Source organism: Hylobates moloch, unplaced genomic scaffold (genome assembly GCF_009828535.3).
Source record: "Hylobates moloch isolate HMO894 unplaced genomic scaffold, HMol_V3 SCAFFOLD_1, whole genome shotgun sequence".
In the NCBI taxonomy this organism is placed as follows: Eukaryota; Metazoa; Chordata; class Mammalia; order Primates; family Hylobatidae; genus Hylobates; species Hylobates moloch.
In genome coordinates this window covers 146,853,957-146,878,619 of record NW_026652276.1, presented here as the reverse complement: position 1 = coordinate 146,878,619, position 24,663 = coordinate 146,853,957, and the positions used below count along the sequence as shown (strand labels likewise).

The 24,663-nt window shown below is 40.1% G+C and overlaps 1 protein-coding gene across 2 annotated transcripts in view; it reads right to left on the bottom strand.

Moving 5' to 3' along the window:
- RAPGEF5 (Rap guanine nucleotide exchange factor 5) overlaps nt 1–24,663 on the bottom strand; it is a 239,561-nt gene that overhangs the window by 63,728 nt on the left and 151,170 nt on the right. Inside the window, exons 10-11 of one of the 2 annotated variants that reach the window (XM_032759601.2) lie at nt 13,243–13,361; nt 12,691–12,779 (exon numbers count right to left, since the gene is read on the bottom strand). In XM_032759601.2, the coding sequence (XP_032615492.1) occupies nt 12,691–12,779; nt 13,243–13,361 (208 nt within the window). The other variant, XM_032759609.2, reaches the window with a different exon arrangement.

The window sequence follows — 24,663 nt, the reverse complement described above, 5'->3', positions numbered from 1 at the left end:
ACCCGTATTTAACAACCCTAATTTCATATTTATTTTCGAGATTCAAGGGAAGGACTGCCAGCCAAGTAGCAGCCTTAAGTACAAGGCAAAAAAGCTGCAAACTGAATGAAAGCAAAGGTTTCAATTGTAGAGTACGAAAGCCTGAGGCAGAAAATGAGGATAATGGGAAATGGGAGGGGAAGGTTATAGTGCCAAAAGGCTGATAGGAAAAATGAAGAGAAGCTCAATTATAGGCAGGTTAAAAGCAAACATTCTCCCACACAAAGAATATCTCTTTTAGACATGGGCTTGTCAGAGCAATTCTATGACATTACACCCTTTCAATGAAGCAATAATTGATTGAAACATGCTGTGAGAGATTAACATGCAGTGATTGTAATCAACAAATTGCCATCCACTAATACTCCTTCCTCACACTTTATACGACTATCTGAAGTACACACTCTTACACAAAAAAACACTTTGTTCCCCCATTTCCTGATAGAATGCTAAATTTTACTTGAGGAAGATGTCATAAACATTTTAAAATTCAGACAAGGACACCTGATTATCTCACTTTAAATCCAACAACCGTCTGGGGAGATGACACAAGATCTCTGAGAGAGAGAAACACAGAAAGAGAAAGAAGGAGACAGAGGTTTTTCAACCGCTGACACTGTCTTAAACACAGTTTCTAGTGCTGCCGATGTTAGAGAGAAACTATCATTTTGCTAAAATTACTAGGTTGTCAAACCCACAACTGACACAATATCTTGTCTTCATGAATTTCAGTATCTCTTGTTCCCTTCAATTTGCTGCTCCAGAAATGCCCCACTTAAATCACACATTTAAACAAGTTCCTGGAAACAACAGCCAGACACTAACAAAACCACATGCGTTTCTGCTAAAGCGCAATATTAAATATGCCAATAGACACAAAACTTACCGAGAAAATATGGCAATTTACACATTTTTAAAGGTTTTAGAACAAATTTCCTTTCAAAAGAAATAAAACCCCAGTTAGCACTAACCAAACTGGGAAATGATGCTGTAGAAATTATTTTTCCAAAGAAATAGAAAAGTAATATATGTAGCCTTCTTCCTTAAAGGGTACACCCTATTAGGGAGACAGGATATCAAGAGAATATTAAACAAGGCATTATCTGTCTCAAATTTATATTTATGAGAAAAAACAAGTTATATTGAGGATTTATGTTTCAAATGCAGCCTTCATCCTATGTCAAGGAGATTATATAGATGTAAGCCAATATCTTATCCATATAACAATAAAAGCAAGGACTATTATTAGGTCCTCATAGTTTGCCATTAGATTTTACATTTGAGGCTGGGAGCAGTGGCTCACGCCTATAATCCCAGCATTTTGGGAGGACGAGGCGGGTGGATCACCTGAGGTCAGGAGCTCAAGACCAGTCTGGCCAACACAGTGAAACCCTGTCTCTAGTAAAAATACAAAAATTGGGCATGGTGGCACACACCTGTAGTCCCAGCTACTTGAGAGGCTGAGGTAGGAGAATCTCTTGAACCCAGGAGCAGGAGGTTGCAGTGAGTTGAGATGGTACCACTGCACTCCAGCCTAGGTAACAGAGTGAGACTCCATCATAAAAAAAAAAAAAAAAAAAAAAAAAGAAAAATTTATATTTGAAAACAAATTGTAATTTTATGTATTTGATTCTCTGAAACTTGACAATTCGTGTACATACTTATGGCAACTCTCAGTAGAGCAGAATATTTTATTACTTGTAATAATTTATCCTCCAGTTGTTCTAGAAAATTAGAAATTTACTTAACTACAAAGAAAGAACCAAAGTTCTCTATGGAACTCTAGCTAAAAAGATGAGTATCAAGTTGGGCATTTGAGGTAGAGGGAAAGTATTTCAGGTGAAGCAAATAAATGTAAATAAAGGATAAAAAGAAAACAACATATGCAAATATGAATAAAGTAGAAAGTCCACTGACTTCTCCATCTTCCATGCTGGCTGCAGTTTACACAGGAAAACCGGGGCTCAGGGGTTGAGGTCAGCACTGAAACTGACTTCGAGGAAATAAGCAGTCACATGCATATGTCCTTTAGATAGAACACCGTGTGCAGGAACTTCCAGATTATCTCACCTTCAGCCTCTAGGACAAAACCTTCACTCTAACCTGTCAGAAAGTGGTTGACATTTTCCTTCAAAGTATTTAAAGAAGAAAGTCCATAAACTGTTAAGATGCCCAAGTTTTCCATAATTCTTATAGTCTGGAAGTTAAGGATCTAATTTCTAAGGTCATTCTTTCCCCCTCATGTACTCCTTTTTCCATTTCCTATCTTCAGATCCTCTTGAAATTAATTTCCCAGAACCCTATAATACTTTGGTTTGTTTCTGGCATGCTCTAGACTTCCACTTCAACTTTCCCTTTACAAAGTCTACTGTAAAATGGTCAACCTTTTGTGGCAAAAGCCACATCTGTGAAGCCAACCGTAGTTTCCCTTTAACTAAATATTACTAGTTACCCGACGTCTTATTTTCTACTTTATAAATAAATATACATATACATTCCTATGCATTTATCATAGTAAATTCTAACAGTGGTCACAGAATAAACAAGGGTGGAGGATGAAAGCAAATCATAAAATTAAAAGTTTAATGAAAGTATTCATCTCTCCACATAGCTTACTAGAAATATTAGGTAATCATTGAATAAACTACTCTACATTTTTCTGAATACTTTCTTATTTGGAAAACTGTAATATTTGCATAACCTTTCACGCTGAACTTGTTTGTAAAATTAAAATTCAGATAATAAACTACAGCTCAAATGTGGTATAAACATGAAAATGATGCAATTAAAAAAATGCATTCCAATGATCCATTCTCATTCTAAATCGAGATTGTTTCCCTGAAAGGTATGCTATACTCCTATTAAATATATCCTTATCCATTAAATATCTTCCTTTGCCCATTGGTTGTGTTGTAATGAAAACTTCCACATTTCCATTATTAATCAGTGTATGTTAATGATCTTATGCTTCAGCTGGGTCTCACTTCACTTCACCTTGCTTCATTAACAACAAGGGTATTAATTAACCCACAATCTACTGGCAGTGTAAAAGCATCAATTCCCTTGTTATCATACATAATATTGCATGTTCAAAGGTGGTGAGAATAGATTAACCCAGAAGATGAGCACCTCAAATGAAATCCACAGTCAAAATTTAATTTTTAATCACTTCTCATGTGAGTAGTCTGATACAGTGTCCTGGAACTAGGACCTCTCTCTCTTTCTCTCTCCTCTCTCTCACTCAACCTTTTTGAAGCAGTTAGCTCATCCAGTGGCCATTCTGCTCACAGCTGGAATCCAAGAAGCAGGTCTTTGTGCTGGAGATTAGAACGCTCTTAAATGGGTACTGAAGCACCTGATTTGGGGCTTACAGCTTGAGTTGAATGTAGATTTTTACTTCAATTATGCCTTTCATCCATGATTCCAGTCTCTAGCAAAAATAATCTTTGGGATAAAATTCAGAATATATTTGGGCTCATTTCCCGATTCAAATTGTGGCTCAATCACTAAGCAACTGAATTAACTTCTACCTTGGCTTCTATGTCCATTAAATGGGGATAATTATCTTGCAAAAGGATCCATCTAATGGGACAAGGTTTGAATAAATAAACTGGTGTCTGGAGTAATCTTTGAACCTGGTTCTCATAGCTAGAAGGGTCCTCAAATGTCATGTGGCCTAAAGCCTCTACTTTTATAAGTGAAACAACTGAGAAAATTTCTACACAATTCTAATTATCTCATCACTTTGTCAACACTAATTTATAACGCCTTCCAATGCTTCAATTATGGTCAACAAATACTGTACATTATATTCTCCATACCAGTAATTAGGAGAGAAGCTCAAGAACTACCAAAATCCAAACCAAACCAAAACAAAAACCACAGCACACACATTATAAAGTAGAACAGAAATCATATTCTAACTTGAGCACTTTTTCTCTCTTGACACCATTTTGGGGATTTGTACTGTCACTGTGGACAGCTGTTTCAAGTCTTTGCTTTATCTGGAAAAACAAGCCTTTACCAAACAGTGGTACTCTTCATCTGCATCTGAGGCACACCCAGGGCAGCTGGAGTTTGTGCTAATGAATTCAGTCTTTCACTGATTTTTTTTTTATTAGCATGTATGCAAACAAATTAATCTAATTTTTTTTTTTTTTTTTTGAGACAGAGTCTCACTCTGTCGTCCAGGCTGGACTGCAGTGGTGTGATCTCAGCTCACTGAAACCTCCCACTCTAGCATTCAAGCAATTCTCATGCCTCAGTGCCACCACTTCGGGCTAATTTTTGTATTTTTAGTAGAGGCGGGGTTTTACCATGTTGGCCAGGCTGGTCTCGAACTCCTGACCTCAAGTCATCTGCCCACCTTGGCCTCCCAAAGTGCTTAATCTAAGATTTTGAAGTGACAGTTTCATAAAGCTGAAAAAGACTAAGTAGCAACCCAGTCCAGTTATTTGTGTTGGATAAAGCGATTTTCACAGTTTAAGATGGTAAAAGCCTGATATCCTTATCAAACATTTCCACAAATGCAGATTCTATGGGTTCTAACAATAGTGATTTACCAACTGGGAATACCTATACATACTTCAATGTTCTTTTATGTTATTTTTAAAATTTCAATTAAGTGTATTTCTTTTGATTCTGAACTTCGTTGCATTTGACCAGAAGTTTCACATTAATTCTTAAAATACTTTAAATACATTAAAATATCCTCCAGCTTTTTTATTTTTAAAGACACGGATATAGTTATCCCAAATTAGTGCCTATAATGATATTGGTTATTTAGCAACCCATCATCTAATATACAATATTTTCCTACTTATTTTATTTATTGTCTGATTCCCTCCAATAGAATATAAGCCTTCAGGAGGGTAAGGAGTTTGTCTATTTTGTATCCCTGGCATTTAAAACAGTGCCTATGCAATTGGAAGTCAAAGATATTTAAAGGAATTAAATAAATAAAGGAACTAAATTTTTCTAAGGTATTCAGAAACTCAATAACTAAAAATGCACAGTTACATTTTTTATAGAAGCAGTGTATAAAGCTAAAAGTTAAGGAATTGCCGGGAAATGGCTAGTAGAAGAGATATGATGTAGTATATTTCATCACTGAGGGAAAACTGCTGCTTTTCTCCTGCAACACTATTTCTGAATATCCCAAAATGGCTTGGTAATAAAATTCTGCAAATGGAATTTAGTAGTAGGGTGACAAATCAAAGCTATTCTTTAGAAATGTTATGGCATAATTTCTCAAAGGAACTTAAAAAGTTTCCCATTGGACAAGGTTATATAAAAACACACTTAAATCATCACCAGGTATGGCCACTGAGCCTTGGATTCTAAGCTTAATATCCCGTTAACATTCTTTTTTTTTTTTTTTTTTTTAAAAAAAAAAAAAACATTCTAACAGCTCTATGAGGCTGACGAAATGTAGCAGTAATATGAAGTTAGACCAAATTTCCTAAGCCCTCGTGCAAGGGCTATGTGATGGTGTTTTCAGCATAAAATGACTTTGGAGGTCATCTACACCAATCCTCAGGTCTCCCTCCCACCTAAAATTCTATGGTTCTGTAACATATTTTGCAAGGAAAGAAAATATAGATCCCTTTGAATCAAAGGGTTTTAGTGATGAAAGATACTTCAGAGATCATTTCATTTATTACTTGCTCAAAGTCTCGGGCTGTTTTTTTAATGGAGCCCAGATTCCCTACTCAAGACTTTAGAATCTCATTTTAGTAACCTTTCTACTCTGCTATATGCATTTTCTCCTTTCTTAAAACATTATTTCTCTCAGAAGCATTCTTGGCTGTGAAACCTAGGGACCATCCAGGAATTTGTGTCGTGTGACAGAACCCACACAAAAATCCAAATGGCTTTTCACTATAGTCACACCTTCTCATTCCAAGAGATGAGAAACCAAACATTTTGTGTGTCCAGTACCTCTGTTCCCTCTGATGGTCTCCTTTTATCCAAAACCACTTTAATGGAAGGACTGGCAGTGTAGGTTTGTCAGTTATGAACTTCTCAGGCTGCAGAACTCCAGGACAGGGGCCAGCGGACATGAGGCTGGACATGGGGGAACGTTGTTCCTAACTCTCTGTATATCTATAACCAATAGAAACCTGGAATTGGTCTTTCAAAACATGGAAGTGAGACAATGTTCTATTTCAGTGTCTTTCAACTTGGCTGCAGATTGCATCACCTGGGGAACTTTTAAAGGCCTTAAGGCCTAGGCCCCAACTCAGCCCAACTGAATTAGGATCTCTGGACATTGCTGTTTTGTTAAAAGCATCCCAGGTGCTGCTAATGTGCAGCTACAGATAAGCTACACTGGTCTGTTTATTACATGACCTTACAGAAATAAAAAGATATAAATACAAGATAATGCCACGTGCATATCAATTGTACAAAATCATGAAAAGACTTACCGCCATCTAAATATTTACCTACCCTCAAAAATTTTTAGTACAGCAAAAGTCATGTTGCTACAAGGTTATTATGGTCTGGCAACCTAGGAGAAAAAGCCTGGAAGACAGGCACCCAAGATCATTCCAGGAATGCTAAAAGGCAAGGTAAGCAAGAAAGAAGTTCACTTACATTGTCTTCTATCTTTCCAAGGAGAAGAAGAAAGATATTCTTAATTTTCCTCCATGAAAATTACATAACTAAATATCAAGGGATTATCATGAGCTTGGTGTTGGCAGGAGACAAGATTAAAAAGTTAATAGAAAATGAGGTGCCTCAGCAAAAGAAACTACCATCAGAGTGAACAGGCAACCTACAAAATGGGAGAAAATTTTCGCAACCTACTCATCTGACAAAGGGCTAATATCCAGAATCTACAATGAACTCAAACAAATTTACAAGAAAAAAACAAACAACCCCATCAAAAAGTAGGCAAAGGATATGAACAGACACTTCTCAAAAGAAGACATTTATGCAGCCAAAAAACACATGAAAAAATGCTCATTATCACTGGCCATCAGAGAAATGCAAATCAAAACCACAATGAGATACCATCTCACACCAGTTAGAATGGCAATCATTAAAAAGTCAGGAAACAACAGGTGCTGGAGAGGATGTGGAGAAATAGGAACACTTTTACACTGTTGGTGGGACTGTAAACTAGTTCAACCATTGTGGAAGTCAGTGTGGCGATTCCTCAGGGATCTCAAACTAGAAATACCATTTGACCCAGCCATCCCATTACTGGGTATATACCCAAAGGACTATAAATCATGCTGCTATAAAGACACATGCACACGTATGTTTATTGCGGCACTATTCACAATAGCAAAGACTTGGAACCAACCCAAATGTCCAACAACGACAGACTGGATTAAGAAAATGTGGCACATATACACCATGGAATACTATGCAGCCATAAAAAATGGTGAGTTCATGTCCTTTGTAGGGACATGGATGAAACTGGAAACCATCATTCTCAGCAAACTATTGCAAGGACAAAAAACCAAACACCGCATGTTCTCACTCATAGGTGGGAATTGAACAATGAGAACACATGGACACAGGAAGGGGAACATCACACTCTGGGGACTGTTGTGGGGTGGGGGGAGGGGGGAGGGATAGCATTAGGAGATATACCTAATGTTAAATGACAAGTTAATGGGTGCAGCGCACCAACATGGCACATGTATACATACGTAACAAACCTGCACATTGTGCACATGTACCCTAAAAGGATAATAATAATAAAATTTAAAAAAAAAGAAGAAAATGAGGTGCCTGCCCTCACTTTACTTAATGTTTTATCAGTGCAATGCTTAAAAAACACCACAGTTGGGCGTAGTGGCTCACGTCTGTAATCCCAGCACTTTGAGAGGCTGAGGCGGGTGGATCACAAGGTCAAGAGATTGAGACTATCCTGGCCAACATAGTGAAACCCCGTCTCTACTGAAAATACAAAAATTAGCTGGGCGTGGTGGTGCACATCTGTAGTCCCAGCTACTTGGGAGGCTAGGGCAGGAGAATCGCTTGAACTTGGGAGGTGGAGGTTGCAGTGAGCCGAGATCACGCCACTGCACTCCAGCCTGGTGACAGAGTGAGACTCCCTCTCAAAAAAAAAAAAAAAAAAAAGTCACTAGGTTGACCATCAAGAGCTTCTGGACTCTTCAGTTGAGTGAGACACTCCTACAATATAAAACAGGCACTTTCACGAGGTTGTTTCCTCTAGAACAGTAACGAACTCACTTTTTCAATCACATGCTCAACCTACTATGTGCTGCTAACCGCCAGCCCCCCAACACTGAGGTATCTCTGAAAGAATCAAGGCAGGCTGTGTAGACATTTCAACACAGAGGCATGTTAACAGAATATACTGAATGATAACCTCATGGAAAAAAAAAAGCAGCCATACCTAAAAGAAATCAGGTCAGGCCTAATGAGAATCAGCTGGTAGGCTTTACCTATTCCTACTATTCTATTCTCTGTTGGCTTTTTTTTTTTCTTGGAAACTTGTAATCATAAGTACATTTTCTTCAAAAAGATGAATAAGGAAATGGGAAATAACATATTTCCTATATTTTCCCTAAGGTAGACCTGTTGTAACACAGATTCAGAAAGAAAAATCAATAAGAAGGGGTTTCTCCATATAATCCACAGTTTTCCCCCTGCTTTGAAACAGAAATCATCATTCACTACAGAAGTATCTGTAAGCAAAACACACTTTATCCTCTCTAGGGAGGAGAAAGGGTTAACTAGGTACAGTCACCAGCAGGACCACAATAGAGCAGGACTGGCTGGGCCCGAACTTGTTCCCCCATCCCTTCAACTCCTCTAACTCACAGCTCCTTGTTTTTTTCTTTCTTACCTTCCTCATAATTCTCTCATATAAATCTCATGCCCAGTGATGTTTGCCCCATTTCTAGGAAAAGATAAAGCTCAGAAACAACTTGATTTTCCTCTAACATTTCAAAATATTTCAAGTCAAAACCTGAACCTTGGAAAAAAAAAGGAAATCTTTGAAAACAGCTTCAATCACTGTCCAGGTTCACAAATCTCTAGTAACCAGACTCATAGTTTTCCTACTTTAAACAATGAAGAACTATCAGACAAAAGAAGAAATGCTGAAAAATTTAGATGACAATGAATTTCATTGCTGCTTGCTCTCAGGGAGTGTTATTGCTAACTTAGTAAACAAAAAGGGAGCTTGTCACAGATGAATGAACATTTCAAAACTGGCTGCAAATAAAGACCCAAATGCCTGGTTGGTTTGCTTGCTCCTTATCAGCACTTTCCATTGATCTTCTCTTTAAGAGTTTAGGAAATTCACTTGGCTAGGCACGGCGGCTCACGCCTGTAATCCCAGCACTTTGGGAGGCCAAGGCAGGCAGATCACGAGGTCAGGAGTTCGAGACCAGCCTGACAAACATGGTGAAACTCTGTCCCTACCAAAAATACAAAAATTAGCTGGGCGTGGTGGTGGGCCCCTGCAATCCCAGCTACTCTGGAGGCTGAGGCAGGAGAATCGCTTGAACCCGAGAGTCAGAGGTTGCAGTGAACCAAGATCATACTCCAGCCTGGGTGATAGACTGCGACTCTGTCTCAAAAAAAAGAAAAGAAATTCACTCATTCACTCATGCATTCCTTCATTCCATAGATATCATACTGGATGACTTCTTGTGCCTTTCACTACAAAGGAGGAAAGATATGTACTTGAGGGATTATGAAAATAGTATACATAGTAGGTGTGTGCGAGTCAACTCATTTAAGAAAATCATTAGTAAGTTGCTTTTAAGCATCTCTAGAATTATTTTTCCTTTAAAAAGCTTGATTTGCTGATAGAATACTATATGAATTGTTTAGTTGTTTCCTATTCTATTCTTGAGTCCAGTAACAACAGAAATGCCTTATCTTAATAGCCCTGGCATTCTCCTCCCGGCTATATTCAATGGAGTAAACTTTATCTATTTGTATGTTAACATCAATCAGTAATCACTTCCACTTGTCCTATGGGAGCACAGAGGGCCTCCTCTATTGGGTCCTGCACCTACGTTATCACAAATTAGTGACTTTTGTGGGAAAGGGATGAGAAATTACTCACATCTCTTGTTCAGTTATCTTCCCCAGCCTCTGGTGGGTCCAAAAATGTAAGAATCCAGAACAGGCTCATCCCAGCCTCCAGGACCATTCCTTTTTTCCCATGGACCCTCTCCTCCTCACTGCTATTGGGCCATGTGGAGGGCCACCATATGGCTGCACACGGCCCCAGATGGCTCCATCTCCCTAAAAGGGGCGCTCAAGAACATAAAAATGCTGCTGTGTACTTTTATTGCAGCCCCTTCTCATTTTCCTCCATCTGTCCTCCATATGGTTTATGCAACTCTCTTCAGCTCCTGCACACCCGGGCCTTTGATAATGAGGGTTGCTTACCTGACCGAGATCAAGAACTAGAATTCACCTTTGTCAGCGACAAGGGGTCCTGTTACTTCAAATATCTGATTTGCTTAGTATTCGAGCTATTAATATCTCCTTTTCTTCAATTTGCACACATTTATTTTACATTTATTATATTTCTTATAATCTTATTAACAGAAACCACATGGTGGATTTTCTGTTGTGTTTTTTCTAAGTGCCGTTCTCGAAGTTTGGAAGAGCTACACTGACTTCCACTTAGGCATCTCTTTTATATACACATTGATCATTTTCTCCAAAGTTGACTTTTCCATTTTCATAAAATCTTTCTTTGGTGAAAGTTGTTACCATTTTTGCCACTCAGATGTCTCTGCAAAACTCTAAAGTTTCATTTGTGTCCTTCCCCCAAACTCTAAGGAAATGAGCAGGAATTAGGTGAAGTGACCCCAACCAACCCCTTCTTCCCCACTTAGGTTGGTGGTAGGAGAGTCAAGCCATGAAGTCCTGGTCCGCTTGGCTTTGTGAGCACATGGCAGAAGTGACCCATGTGATCCCAGGGGTTAGTATAACTGAGAAGAAAGCAAGAATAAGTCACTAGACAGGATGCAAACCACTATATTTCCCAATAGCAGGCAAATTCTGACATTAGCAACAATAATGAGAGTGATTTGCCATTCTCAGTGTTAAGTAGTGGGAACCTGTGAGCACCTGAGCCATTTTCTCAAAAGTAAAGAGAACACAAACTAATGACAATTAAAAAGAAAATGAAATCAAGCTAGGCCTGGGCAGGTTATAATAATTTCCCTGCTTACTAATGTGACCCAGACACAAAGTCTTGCACTATAGAACTGTAGTGTTATTAAGAAGAAGGAAATATTCAATCTTTCCAAACCTCTACTGAAGTGTCTTTTCCATGACAGATAATTTGTCTGTATTCTAGTTCAAAACACCTGTGCAAAGCAGTCTGGTAATCAGTAGACTGAAAATTAGACCCACCTTCCATGATGATTATATTTGATGAAGCAGAACATGGGAATAGTGCTCAAATGCACAAAATACTAATCTATAGACATACAAAATCAACCTAGCAAATGCCAAGAGAATGTTTTTCTTTTAGCTGTTTGTTTAGTGCATATAAATGACAACTACTGATTTTGTCTTCAAACATATGCAAAATAAGGTATCTATCTGAATTTTAAAATTACACAATAACTTTACTGTAGCATACACGATTAGGTCATTTTGATACTGTTTTTTTGCCCACTTACGTATTTCACACATCCTTGTTTCTCTTATTGTCCTTTAGAATGCAATATAGACCTAGACATCATCTATGTTCAGACAAAACTCCAGGGACACAAGGAAATTCTTGTTCCCACCTAAGCTGTCATTTCACAATCCTCCTTGCATGGTAAAAACCTAAGGAAACTGTGGGTCTCACAGGTGCTATGGTAGGAGCAAAAAGTGCATTTTAATTAAGGGATCAAGTTGCAAAATACAGGCTACAGTCAGAGGCCTATTCATTGGAATAACTGCTCCAGCATGGAACAAATTACAAATTCTGGTTAAGAGAAGCAAGTACTTTCCCTTCTGAGATAAAGGAAGTTACAGATAAGTCATTTTGTAAGTGGAATAGTAGTGCTTCCAAAAGTGCATGGGTGAAAAAGCAAAATGAGTGTTTTACTCTCAGATTAAATTTAAAATACAAGAAGTCTGATCAATAAGGCTTTAGTGCATTACAATTTCTGCTCTGAAAAGCTGTGAGTATCATAGTCTGCACCTCGGGGCTTGTTCTGACCAGGCAGTTTGTAAACCACTTGGAAAAAGGCAGAAGTTGCCACTAAGCATGTAGCTGCTGAGTAGTTGCATTAATTGTTGACATTTCAGCACGGAGGCTGCTCCCTCCAGCTCAGCACTGCCTACATGCCAGGTGAACGCCTGCTAACCCTCCTCCCCCTTGTATTTCTTTCCAATGAACATTGGTCTCTTGCCAACTGCCTTTAGGTGAGATTTGGGAAAAATTGCCAAAGAAACAAGAACAGCTGGCTTCATATCATTTTCTTTGTACAGCTACTTCCCAGGGAGCTGCTTGGGATCTACATGTGTCCATTTACTGGATTTAAACAAGTCAGCACAAGGCAAGGGACGAGTCGCACAAAGCATATGCTATTTCTCCCCACCCCGGTTTCAGCTAACAGTGGGAACCTTGCCCCTAAGGGTACTGACAAGGGCATCAGCTGCTGTGAGTCTGGAAGCATGAGCTACTCAGAGCCTTACCTGTTTCTTTGTCCTGGACTTCTTCCAGGTGCAAGTCATTCAAAAGGTGCTCCAAAATCTTCTCCGGGGTCCCGGACACCACCACATATCTGTCAGAGAGCAGAGAGTCCACTGAGTCATCCTCGGTGGAAGACTGCGAGCGGCTGCTCCATTCATCATCCTCATCCTCCTCGTCGATGTATTTGAAATAAGGCACATCGAAGGTAGGCAAGGGCAGCTCTCGGTCTGAGAGCGCCGCGGCGGAATCTTTCCTCTCCAAATGAGGGTCAAAGACCCTCAGCCGGGAGCTGCCCATTGTGAACGGTTACTAACAAAGGCATCCCCTAAATGCTAAAAGATCTTGCCATCCCTGTCCTTTCACTGGGAACTGAGTCCATCTGGCTGCTAAGAGCTCTGCAGTCAGCTAGAACACTGGAGAGGCGGAGAGAAAAGAGAGGGAGGGAGGGTAGAGGAGGCAGAGAGCGAGTGAGATGGATGGAGCAAGGGAAGGGAAGGCAGGCAGGGAAAAGGAAACGGGAGCGCGTGCCTCTGTGGCTGCAGGGAAACTCTCACCTCCAATGGCTCTCCGCACTCCCAGCTGTGGGGGCTGGGCCACAGCACTGCACTTTCTTCAGCACCAGGACGCTCCGGTCTTGCTCTTTAACCTGAACAGTCGTCACTTCATCATCTTGCTTTAATTGTGGACAGGGATGATGGATGAGAGAAGGAAAAAGAGAGAGAAAATTAAAAGTGGGGGGAAAATGGAGCTAACTAAAGCTGTATTTTCTAGAGTTGCTTTACAGTATCATCTCTTTAAAGGTTCAGAATAAATTAAGAGTCTGGTCAAAAATCTCCCTCTAATATTAAAGTATCCAGGCTCAAGTGCTATGAAAACTTAAAACATTAGAGAGACATAAATACTTTAAAGGAAATAGAAAACAAAGTGGAGGTGGAATTCAGAGTTTATTTTTAATACTACCTAAACAATTTAGGGACTACAGAGTTCAAAGTTTCAAAAAGCACAACATACTAATTGCATGTATACTATATTCTCCTTTACCTGGTAGATGTTTATTAAATACTCTATTAAAGTTGAATCATACAAAATATACATTATTTAAACATTAAGACAATGAGCAAGCCCTATTCAGTAGTTGTAATCAATACATATATTCATTTACTTTACACCCTTACTTTAAAAGGCGGGCAAGAAAAAAAAACTACCCACTCCATCATTCAATTCAATTTTTTTCAGACTTGAGATGGCCTTCAAATTTATCATGTACTTGTTTTGCCAGAATATAAGCAAAAATGGATCTCTAGTTAGAATCTCATCTAGGCTGAAATTTGGATGTCATGGATGACTGCACAGACTTTCTTCACCTCAGTCCCTTTTTAAAAAGGAGAGACGGCTGAACCATCATTCATTTCTGCACACACAGCTTCCACAGCCCAGAGTGAGTGTGGCCCGCTGACGTGGCTCTGTCACAGAGGACAGCTTGCTGCTGACCCAGCAGGGTGGCCTCCAACTCGGAGCCATGAACACTTTCAGAGTGTTTAGTGTGAAATTCTGATGTGCAATACCCAGTAAGCGTAAGGTAGCCCAGGAGAAAGGAACTATAAGATGCATGTCAGAAAATCTAGCTTCCCTATTTCTGAGGATTTGAGCAAAAGATTAAAGGAAGAAAAGTTCACAGTAAGTAGGTTTCACCTTAAAGATGATGTCACCTCTTTAAAAAAGGCACTATGTGCTTAGGGCTCCTAGCACGTTTCCCCTACTTACAGAAAATCCTACCTACCTACGGTCAGGTACAAACATGAAAGAGGATATCCCCACCCCCAACAGAGAAAAAAATATCCATTGTGCCTTATTAATTGGTTCTACAGGCTAATCAGGGATGTCAATGTATTTGATTCACCTTTCATAAGAATAGGAAGGCACTAATCTTGCCCTAATTGCCAGCCAAATCACTGATAAAAATTGTGACTTTACCTCCTGGTATTCTGATTCCTAAGAAAATGCAATAAGCTAATAATTTAAGTCCTCCAGGATTTTCTTAAAAACAAAAAATATTTGTCATTCTAAACAGCAATATAATTTTATGATCATTCTTTTTTACTCTTTTAGTGGTAAATAATTTCACTATGTAAAACCGATGTATTACATTTCAGCAAGGTCAGATGCGTGCAGTTACTGTGGCAATTAATGCTGGATATTCATTGTTAAACTCCCTGAGGACGACAGTGGGACTCCCGTAACATGAATACCAATGTGTAATTGCTATCTTTCATTTCTCCAAAGGGGTTCCTTTGTTATCTACGTGGCTGAAGTGAAATAAGGTGGCTGGAGAGAAGTGCATCTATTGACCCAAAAAACCCCCAAAAAAACGAAAAACAAAAAGCAAAAAAAACAAAAAGGCAGAATGAAGGTCTGGGATGCTGAGACACACAGAACAAACAAATAATTCTGTTCTCTGAAAGGACAAAAATTTTTCCCTGGTTTCCTTTAATCATGCGCCAATACTCATTTTATATGAGCTTGCTGTCATTCTGAAGTACGTTTTACATTCTATGTGCATGTGATATATAGCATTATTAACTTCCACAGGCCATGCACATACATATGGATGGGAAGGGCTTCTCTAATGCCTGTGTAACTAATATGTATTACATGGCTGTGCACACAGCAGCCACACTCTGCCAGGCAGGGGAAGAGCTGAATTATACTGATGTACTATCAGTAGCATCTATGTCATTGTGATAGTTTTCCATTTTGAAGACCTATTAGAAATAGAGAAAAAGTAGAAAAATTAATGTACAAAGGGAAATATGTTATCTAAAATTGCCATAAAAATGTAATAATCCTACGAATTACATCTGGCTCTCAAGAAGGAAAGGTAAATTAATGTTTCCTGACCCATGCATGCTTAACTAATTTCTCATCCTGAGAAGGAACAGAAGTACCATAGTTGAGGTTCTGGGTATGAAATTTTATTCTTGTGCTTGATTGGTTAAGATTAAAAGTATTAAGAGAACTAATAATAGAAAATATATTCAATGACAAATAGTTCATGAAATGCAGGTAAAGTATTAAAACACTTAATTGACATTCATTCAACAAATAGTGAGGGCTTGCTTCCTTTGCATAAGGCACTGTTCTGGACACCAAGCGGCAAGTGAAAATGAGTGAGGCAAGTACCCTGCTCTTAACTGACAAGTTAATAGGCTCCATGACAACATAAGTATAACTGGGTCAGCACCCTAAGATGTGGCCAAATGCAAGAGACAATGCAAAAGTAGCCTCCATGGGATCTGACAATCAAAGATAACTGTGGGTGACTGAGAGAACGGAAATACCATTAAACAGGGGAGGACGTGTATGAAGGAGCGGCTTTGGTGAGACCGATGCTTCTGATTTTAAATGCTGATGTTTCGTACTAAGACAGCCTGCCTGCCACAGACGTTTAGCAAGCAGTTAGAAATAAAGAACGAGGCCTCTGGACAAAGGTCAAGGGTAGAGACAAATTTATGAATTATTTAAGCTTTGGTAATGGATGAGATTGTTAAGGAGGAGCAGCAAAGAGGCAGAACTATGAACATTGGGGATTAAAGGAGCTAAAAACACAGTAAGGGGAAGAAGTAAAGTGGGAGAATATTCGAGTCATGGGGGAACCTACTTACAGAGAGACCATGAAGACCACTACCAAGATGAGCCAGGAGGAGAGCCAGGAAAGTGCTGTATCAGGAGACCCCAGGAGAAAGCCTGCCTGACGCTGTAACATTTACAACGATAAGTCTAAGAAAAAGTGATGATGAGGTCACTTTAGGTCAGGAGTGGGGAAAATGTGTTCAACTGTGAGTGAACAAGGAGGAAGAGAAGACTACATCTTGGAAATTTCATTATAAAGGAAAGAAGTCAGCTTGAACAGACCCATTCCTTCAAAATCAAACCTGTCTGAAACAGGCAGTACCAGAGAACCTTTCAGATGGCAAACGCTGAGAATCATCTAGCTTGACACTATGACACTCAAGAAGTCATACAAGTAGCACAAGTTCCAATGCTGTTTGCCCTTAGGTCTGTGAACACATTAACTGAAGATGTTAACTGATAGGAAGGCATTTGTAGCCAATGGCTTGTTATATCTCTTTTCATCTCACAACTTTCTTGGCCTAACTCTTATTTATCCCACAAAGTTCACTTCAAGAATCACCTCCTCCAGGAAGCCCCCTGGTCTTCAGTTTGATCTTGTTGGCCCTTCTGTGTGACTTCACAGCACCACATGTATCCTTCTAATTCAGCACTCTCAGGAGCACTTACTGATGCACTTTCTGTCCCCACCTTGCCCAAGCTCACTTGTGGGCAAGTACCCTATCTTCTTTGACTTTGAATTCCCAATAGTTAGCCAGGTCTTGACATTTCACAGACACTCAATGAACATTTACTGAATACATTTATAAACAAAGGATGAATGAATGCATTTGCATTTTAAAGTGGAGGTTTAGAGAGCAACACATTAAATTTCTTTTTTCTTTTTTTTGGAGGGGGGTGGGGTGGGAGGACATTCTCACTCTGTCACCCAGGCTGGAGTGCAGGAGCACAATCTCAACTCACTGCCAACTCTGCCTCTTGGGCTCAAGTGATCCTCCCATCTCAGCCTCCTGAGTACCTGGGACTACAGGCACATACCACCAGGCCCAGCTAATTTTTTATTTTATTTTGTGGAGACAGGGTTTCACCATGTTGCCTAGGCTGGTCTTGAACTTCTGAGCTCAAGCAATCTGCCCACTTCAGTCTCCCAAAGAACACCTTAAATCTCTAAGAATACATTTCAATTGGTGAATTGTGACACAGCCCAGAGAGGAGGGATATTTTGCTGAGAGGTGCTCTTCCTAAGGAGGGATCATCAAACTCTACTGGTGATCATCATACTCCACAGGGCACTGGCCTGCCCTGCTTTGCATCCTGACCATCAGCTTAGCTGAGGCACTCAAATAGACTGGGCTAACCTGAGAAGAACAGCTGGCATGCTTGTTACATTGGACAATGTCAAAGCTAGGCAAGGAGTTACATATACATCAGATCAGAAGACCTGCTCTAATTCTGGGTCTTAGCCTGAGAGTAGCTCATGTGAGATAGCACCGAGCCTTGGCCACTACTTGAGATAAAATAAGTATTTTGTGAGGTGTAAAACATCATGCAATTATTAGTTACTGGACCATTAATACCTAATATAATTTTATCCCATAATGGTAGAGGTAACGACAACTCAAGAACTAAGGAGACAACACTGCCATATGCAACAAACAGAACCACCAGGAATGGGCAACTGGGGAGGAATCAGCCACAACCAGGCAGATAAACCTATGACAACTAACACTTACTGAGGGCTTACCATATAGCAGGCAAAGCTAAGGGCTGAAGATCCACTACCTTACCTAATCACTATAATGATCCTGTGAGACTAATGCTATGAAAATTCCTATTTTACAAATAGAGGCAGGAGCCCAGAGATTAAATAAGAGAGATCACAGAGCAGACAGATGGCGAAGCCGAGACTGAACCAAGACAGGCTCGACACCAGTGCCCTTAACCAGAACCACAGATGTCCCCTAAGATGGCCAATGCTCTATATTATAGACGACAACTATCAAAGGAGATGTCACTTTCCCTCATGCTGACTGCCAGTGCAGGGCAATCTGTTGGTGGGTCAGGCAACAGGGAGGTCTAGGCCAAAGTGAGAGTCAAAAGTTCTAGCATAGACGGTTTTTAGTTCTGGATGGCCTGTCTGGTTTGGGAAAGCCATACAAAGGCTTTCATTCTAAGAGAGGAAGAGAGTTGGCAGGAGCTGAATGCAGTGGTATGACCACAACTCAACCAGCTCAGATCAGGCAGTGCTCGAGACCCAGCAAGGGGAAAATGGAGTGCCCGCCAGACCCGAATCAGTGACCAAGGCAGGAACAGAGCTAAACGCGGCAGGGACTGGCTTTAGAGGAAGGCTGTATTTGTGGGCACCTATGTCTATGCAACTTGGGACACAGAGACATGCAGGTTAAGGCTGGTGGAGATGTGGCTCCCAGTATATAAGCTGCCTCGGGCCTAATGGGGTCAAGAATTGGGTAGACATGAATTATAGACTTTAAAATGGCTAATTTTATGTTATATAAGTTTTACCTTAAAATTGAAAAAAAAAAAAAAAAACTGGGCAGAGATGAGTCTGTGGACACAGATTTGTTGGCCAGGGAACACATGAATCTGCCCCATGGAGCCACAAAGGGCTCTGAGAAATATGTCCTGAGAGGTACAGTTCAGGTAGCTGGAAGGTCCAAGAAAGAAGAATTCAGGAGGATAAATAGCAGCAGATTATTTCCACTTTCTGAGCCACTCTACCCTGTGGGAGAGGAAGCCCTGGAATTACTCATGACATTCTAGAAAGGCAACTTTCCACTAGTGGGTGATGAGATAAAAGTGGCTGACTGGGGACCAATTTAAAGAAGTGCTAACAGCAGAGATGGACCCAGCTCTGTCTCTCAAGCTGAAGCGGAGTGTATCAACAATATCATAGAACAAATGAAGACGATTCTGGATCAAGAGTCAGGGCTATGCTCTGCACCCTTTCCAACACAAAGATTCTACAAAACTAATCTTGATTCCACTTTTCTCACAGAAGCCCAAAGTGTTGGCTCTCCTAAATAGGAAGAAGGCACATGATTTAGCAGTTAGGTATCTCTTCCCATCTTGTACTATGGAAATTCACATAAAGCCTAGCTGACCAAGCCATCAATGCCCACATCTGTTTCTGTTCTGTAAATGTGGGTACAGCAGAATTATAATACTTATCTGAAAAAAAATCTCCTCTAGCCAAAAAGAATTTTATTCGAGAACAACCCTTAGATAATTTGCTGACAATGTATCTCATGATTCTTTTTCTCATGAAAAAAAAAGTAAACAGATGTTTTTAAAAAAGGTCAAAAGAATATTGCTGGCAAGATAGAACTGATTAAGAGAGAGATTAAGTTAGCAGATGTATGTCAAGGTGAGCCACTTAGACTCACCTGACCACAAAGGAGCTGGCCTAACAAATATGTCTTTGTACAGGATACTCTGGCAGAAGGAGAGTATTTAGATAATGATAATTAGTTCTTTCCTTTTTTTAATCCCACACATATTAAGATTAATAACTCTAATGAAAGCCTAAACAAGATTAATAGGATTCATCATCATTTATAAAATCTAGGTAAAGTCTGACTTTTATAGATATGAAAATAAACATATTTATTATGGAACTTGACCAAACTCCAACAGAAAACCAATATGCATGACTAAACAGAAAGCTTCTGGCTACTAGAGAAAAACTGTATGTATTAAATCTCATTGCTTCTAAGAATATCATCATACAAAACAACTTGTCTAATAACCCTAAAACCAGAGCAAGCCTAGGAATTTGATCCCAGGGCCAACTTCAGCTAGTAACCTACTGCACAATAGGGCAGAAAAGATGGGATAGACTGTAGCATCTTGAAATATAAAGTCAATGTCTTTTTATTATGAATATATTTCAACATGCTGTATTAGCTTGACAGATCATTCTGGATACTGGCAGGAAAATGCACACTCAGGAAGCGTTTTGAAAGTGTTTAATGAAGGGGCTATTTACAGCTGTGTAGGTAGGTTTGATGAAACTAAGCAAAAATGGTGAGAGATAACCAGGACTAGACAAGAGGGAGATCTTAACTAGCCCTGGGCTGGAAGGGGTAAGGGGAGGTAAAAAGTAAGTATTGGATCCCTTTGGGAGCTGGAGGCATAAATGAGAAGCTACCAAGGAGGAGGTGCAGTCACTGCCAGAACTACAGAAGGAAGCCAGACTGAGGTAGGAGGAATATCATGAGCTTTCTCTCCTTCCACCCTCTGATCTCTTGCTGATGCTTCCCACTGGCTGCATCCCATTCAGAGCAGGAGGACAAGAAATCCAGGGTGATGCATTCCACAATGTGTGGTGAGGACTCGCTGTCCCAGCACAGGGCAGACGTGAGAATGGAGAGAGGGATGCAAATAGAGACAGCCTAGCATGCTTCACATTTCACAGTTTCCAGAGACGCTTGTGTTAAGTTTTCATTAATTTAGACTACACCATATTGGTCATGTATTTCATCTTCCTGCTGTCCAGGAAACAACTCAAAAATCTAAAAGCTTTAGGGTAGGGTGTGTTAGCATTTTCCTACTTGACCGAATCCAATTTCTACATGCTTTATGGTCTTAACAGTCTTTCTTGCCTAGTGCCTACATCAGTTTACTGTAATTTGGCTTCTACAGCTTGCTTCACACTCTGCACTTCCCATGTGACCTTTGAGAGTGGCTAGTCAATCACACAGGTGTTATTGTTTATCATAAAAGCTTAAATTTTATTAAATATTTTCCAGCAGGCTTCTAGTTCCAATATAAAACTTCTTGGCTGATGACCAGGTTTGTGGGGTGGAGGATAGAAGAGGGAGGAGAAATGGCAGGGTCAGTTCCACTCTGATGACAGCTGCATGAGAACAGTGGCTGGGTTGGTTTGGTTTTACATCCAGAACAATGTCTGTTAAGTGAATGCATGACCTGGCAAATGATGGATAAGTGGACAGATACTGTAAATCAGAATGGCTCAAGGTCAAGGACAGAGAGGTCAGCAAAGGTAAAGAGACAGAGGTTCAGTCTCAGAGGAACTAAGTCCAAGGGGTAGGCTTGGGTAGAAAAGGGAAATTCAAGCCTGAAGTCTGCAGAACGAAAGGACAAAATCTAGTCCACTGTAGCTAGGAACCAAAGCTCTAAAGTCAGATCTAGGCTAAGTCTGAGTAATGGGCATAGCACTCTGGCAGCAGAAATGGAGCTTGATTCTGATTCCAGGGTCTTTGGAGCCAGTTCTCACCCAGGAAGAGGCCTGTCCTCAAAGAATGGCTGAGTTCACAGCTGCAGACAAGGCCTCAACCTATACTGAGAGGACATGGGTTACAGGGCTTGCCTTATCTAGAGCCAAATCCTGGCAGCCATCCAATAGCTGTTTTGCTGGGAGAAGAAAAATATACTCCCCAAATTCAAAAGCATCATCTAAAAAATAAGGGTATTATGCATCTTCCGGGACTTTTAGGCACTAAAAAAGACAATAAAGGCCCACCACAGTCCCCTGCCACCCCAACTATAGTTCCATCACCAATGACTAGATAAATCTAATTTGTTTAACAATGTACACATCTTACCAAGAACCCTTCCACCAAGCCGCAAGCCAGGGCTATCGTTCATTTCTCTCTATTTCATGGGTAATAACCCATTCTTAATAACATACAACTTAAACTCAGATGATGGCAGCCCTTCAAAGAACTTACGGCCTGAATCAAATTAAACTGATATCCACCAAAGCAAAGACAGACCTGGTTCAAATCCTAGAGTTGCCACTTTCTAGCTGGGTGGTCTATCTCTCCAAGCATCAGCTTTCCTGCCTGTGAAATGGGATAATCCCTACCTTATAGACCCAACTGAATACTGGACACAGAGAAAGCCCTCAGTAAATAGAGGGCAGAAAAATATACAAACTATATTGTAACTGTATGCCATCCAAGTATACTAACACTGAAGTATTATAAAATTGAATTTGTATCAGGGTCTTGCTATGATTTTGTTTATGTGTATGTGTATATAAATATCATCCAAATTTTAAAAACACACACAAATAACATAAAATTTTTTCCACTGCAATGCAAACCGCTGCCTATGGTGCTGTACATGCTACTGAGAGGCAGAGGGCATCAGAGGAGTTAACTACAGAGCTCACGGAACCTGCAGAAAAGGAGGTTCCAAGCCCCTCTGCCAGAGGAGGACTAAGGATGATGAAATTGATCATTTTCATGGGCGTGTGGGGCTGTTTCTTTCTGGTACTCACCTCCCGCCAAATCTCACTCACCAAGAAGTGTACGCCTCTAGAGACCAAAAACTAAAAGAAGGGAGACAAGGAAGTTCAGTTGTCTCTCTGACTCTTACATTTTTAAACATAGAATGTCAAGAGATAGCTAATGCTCTTTGGGCTCTTGGTCTTTGGTCAGGGTTACTGATGATCTGCAAAGGCACAGTTGCATCTTCATTGTTGGCATGACTGGAGTATACACAGGAGAAAACACAGCAATGACAAACAAAGTGTGATGCCAGCCACGGTCACCTGAAGTGAGCCAGCTGGAATGCCACTGCTTTCTGCTGCTCCTCTGTTCCAGATATGGTGGTTATTTCCTTCTGCAGAGACTCAGAGGTACATCCACTCGCCCTGGTTAGAAGGCCCGAGGGAATAGGCGAAGGGTCAGCCAAACTAGGAAACCACTGAGATTTTCTGATCCACTTACCACCTGCATGCTGTGGACCAGAGCTCTTCGGCAGTGCCTCAGTTCCCTGAAATCACGCAGCCTGGGTCAACAGGCAACTGAGGCATGGTACAGTGTGCACACATGACCTGATAGAGGCCTATTTGAGATCACGTCAGAAGAAATGAGGATGCAGAAATCTAAATTAGATCCTTAAGCATTTCCCGAAATGTAGAAGAAGAAAGGGAAAAAAATTGCCAGTGACCAGAATCGCTGCTTTTCACTAGCAGCCCAAGGGTAGGACAGAAACCTACACTAAATTATGATTAAAGTTTCTACATTCTGGTTGCAGATATATTTGTCCCATGGGGTTTGAATAATCCACGGCAGCAGTTTTACAGAAGCCTTTACAACTGAATAATAAGATGATAACATGACTTTTCAGAGCAGCATAAAATAGCTAGCCCTGACTGGTTACTATGGCCTTGACTTTTCCTCTCAAATTCCTCCCATAGGATCTGAAACTTAGTTGTGTTTGATACCTCCTGACTCAGTGAAGAACTAATTCATAAACTGAAATTATTTGAAAAAAGCTAGTTCTTACCTCTGAGCAGACCCAGCAGAAGTATTCTTCAAACTTAAAAAGGAAATAAACTCTAAAAAATTGAAAGGCTTCAAGTCAAAGAACTCTATCACTCTTCCCAAATTTCCTGTGTGTGTGTGTCAATGTGCATCTGCATGTGTGTACGTGAGGATATGCTTGTGTGTGTGTGCACGCATGCCTGTGGAACTTCCGCGAGGGCAAAGCAGCAATCAAAAGGGGAGTTTCAGTATTTATGCAAGTTATGGAATGAAAAATTTCTAGCTACTGTGGCAGCTGCCAGATCACATGGAATGGGAGTGAGGAGATACAAAGCATCTTAAGTAAACACTCTTGTTTTTTCACGTTTTGTACATTCCTTGGTGTTTTTAGGGAGGCACGCCTTTGGCCTCTGCTGTAGCCATCTCAGAAACTTCATTTCACAGTTTGAAACAAGGTTGGGATAAAGGTAGACAAAGTGTCACTCTTGGTGCATGGAACAGTAACAGGAAGTTGGTATTAAAAATAGGTTAAGAGAATGTAAGATGTAATGAAATATTGCTAAAAATGATTTGAGAGGCAAGCAAAAAATTAAACAAACAACCAGAAGGTAAAAAGGAAGACAGAAGGTTAAAATAAGACAAAGATGAATTTGCTTGCATGGTGGTAGATCTCTCCTGCCTTTTTTTCTAAGGGAGAGAATAGGTGTGGAGAGAAGAGGAGGACAGAGTGGGGGAACAAAAAAGGAATTAGTATTTAAGTGAGGAATTAGTATTAAAGTGACAACACATATGAAAAACAAATTCTCTTTTCCTGAATATTAATGTGCACCTGGAGTGCCAAAGAAGGTCAAAATCCTCACATACCAACCTGCCCAGGTAAGATCTTTGCTCCACAACCTGTGATCCATTAAAGTCTGAACGTCTGCATCCACTCTTTACCAGGGATGGATTCTTCCAAAGACTTTTCTGTATTACGAAGTGACTACCGGTGATGAACCTTCCTGCCTTTTCTGCTTATCATTTCCAGGTTAATTCTCTAAGGTAGAAAACTTCTAATTTAAAACTTTAAATATCCAATGAACTGGAATC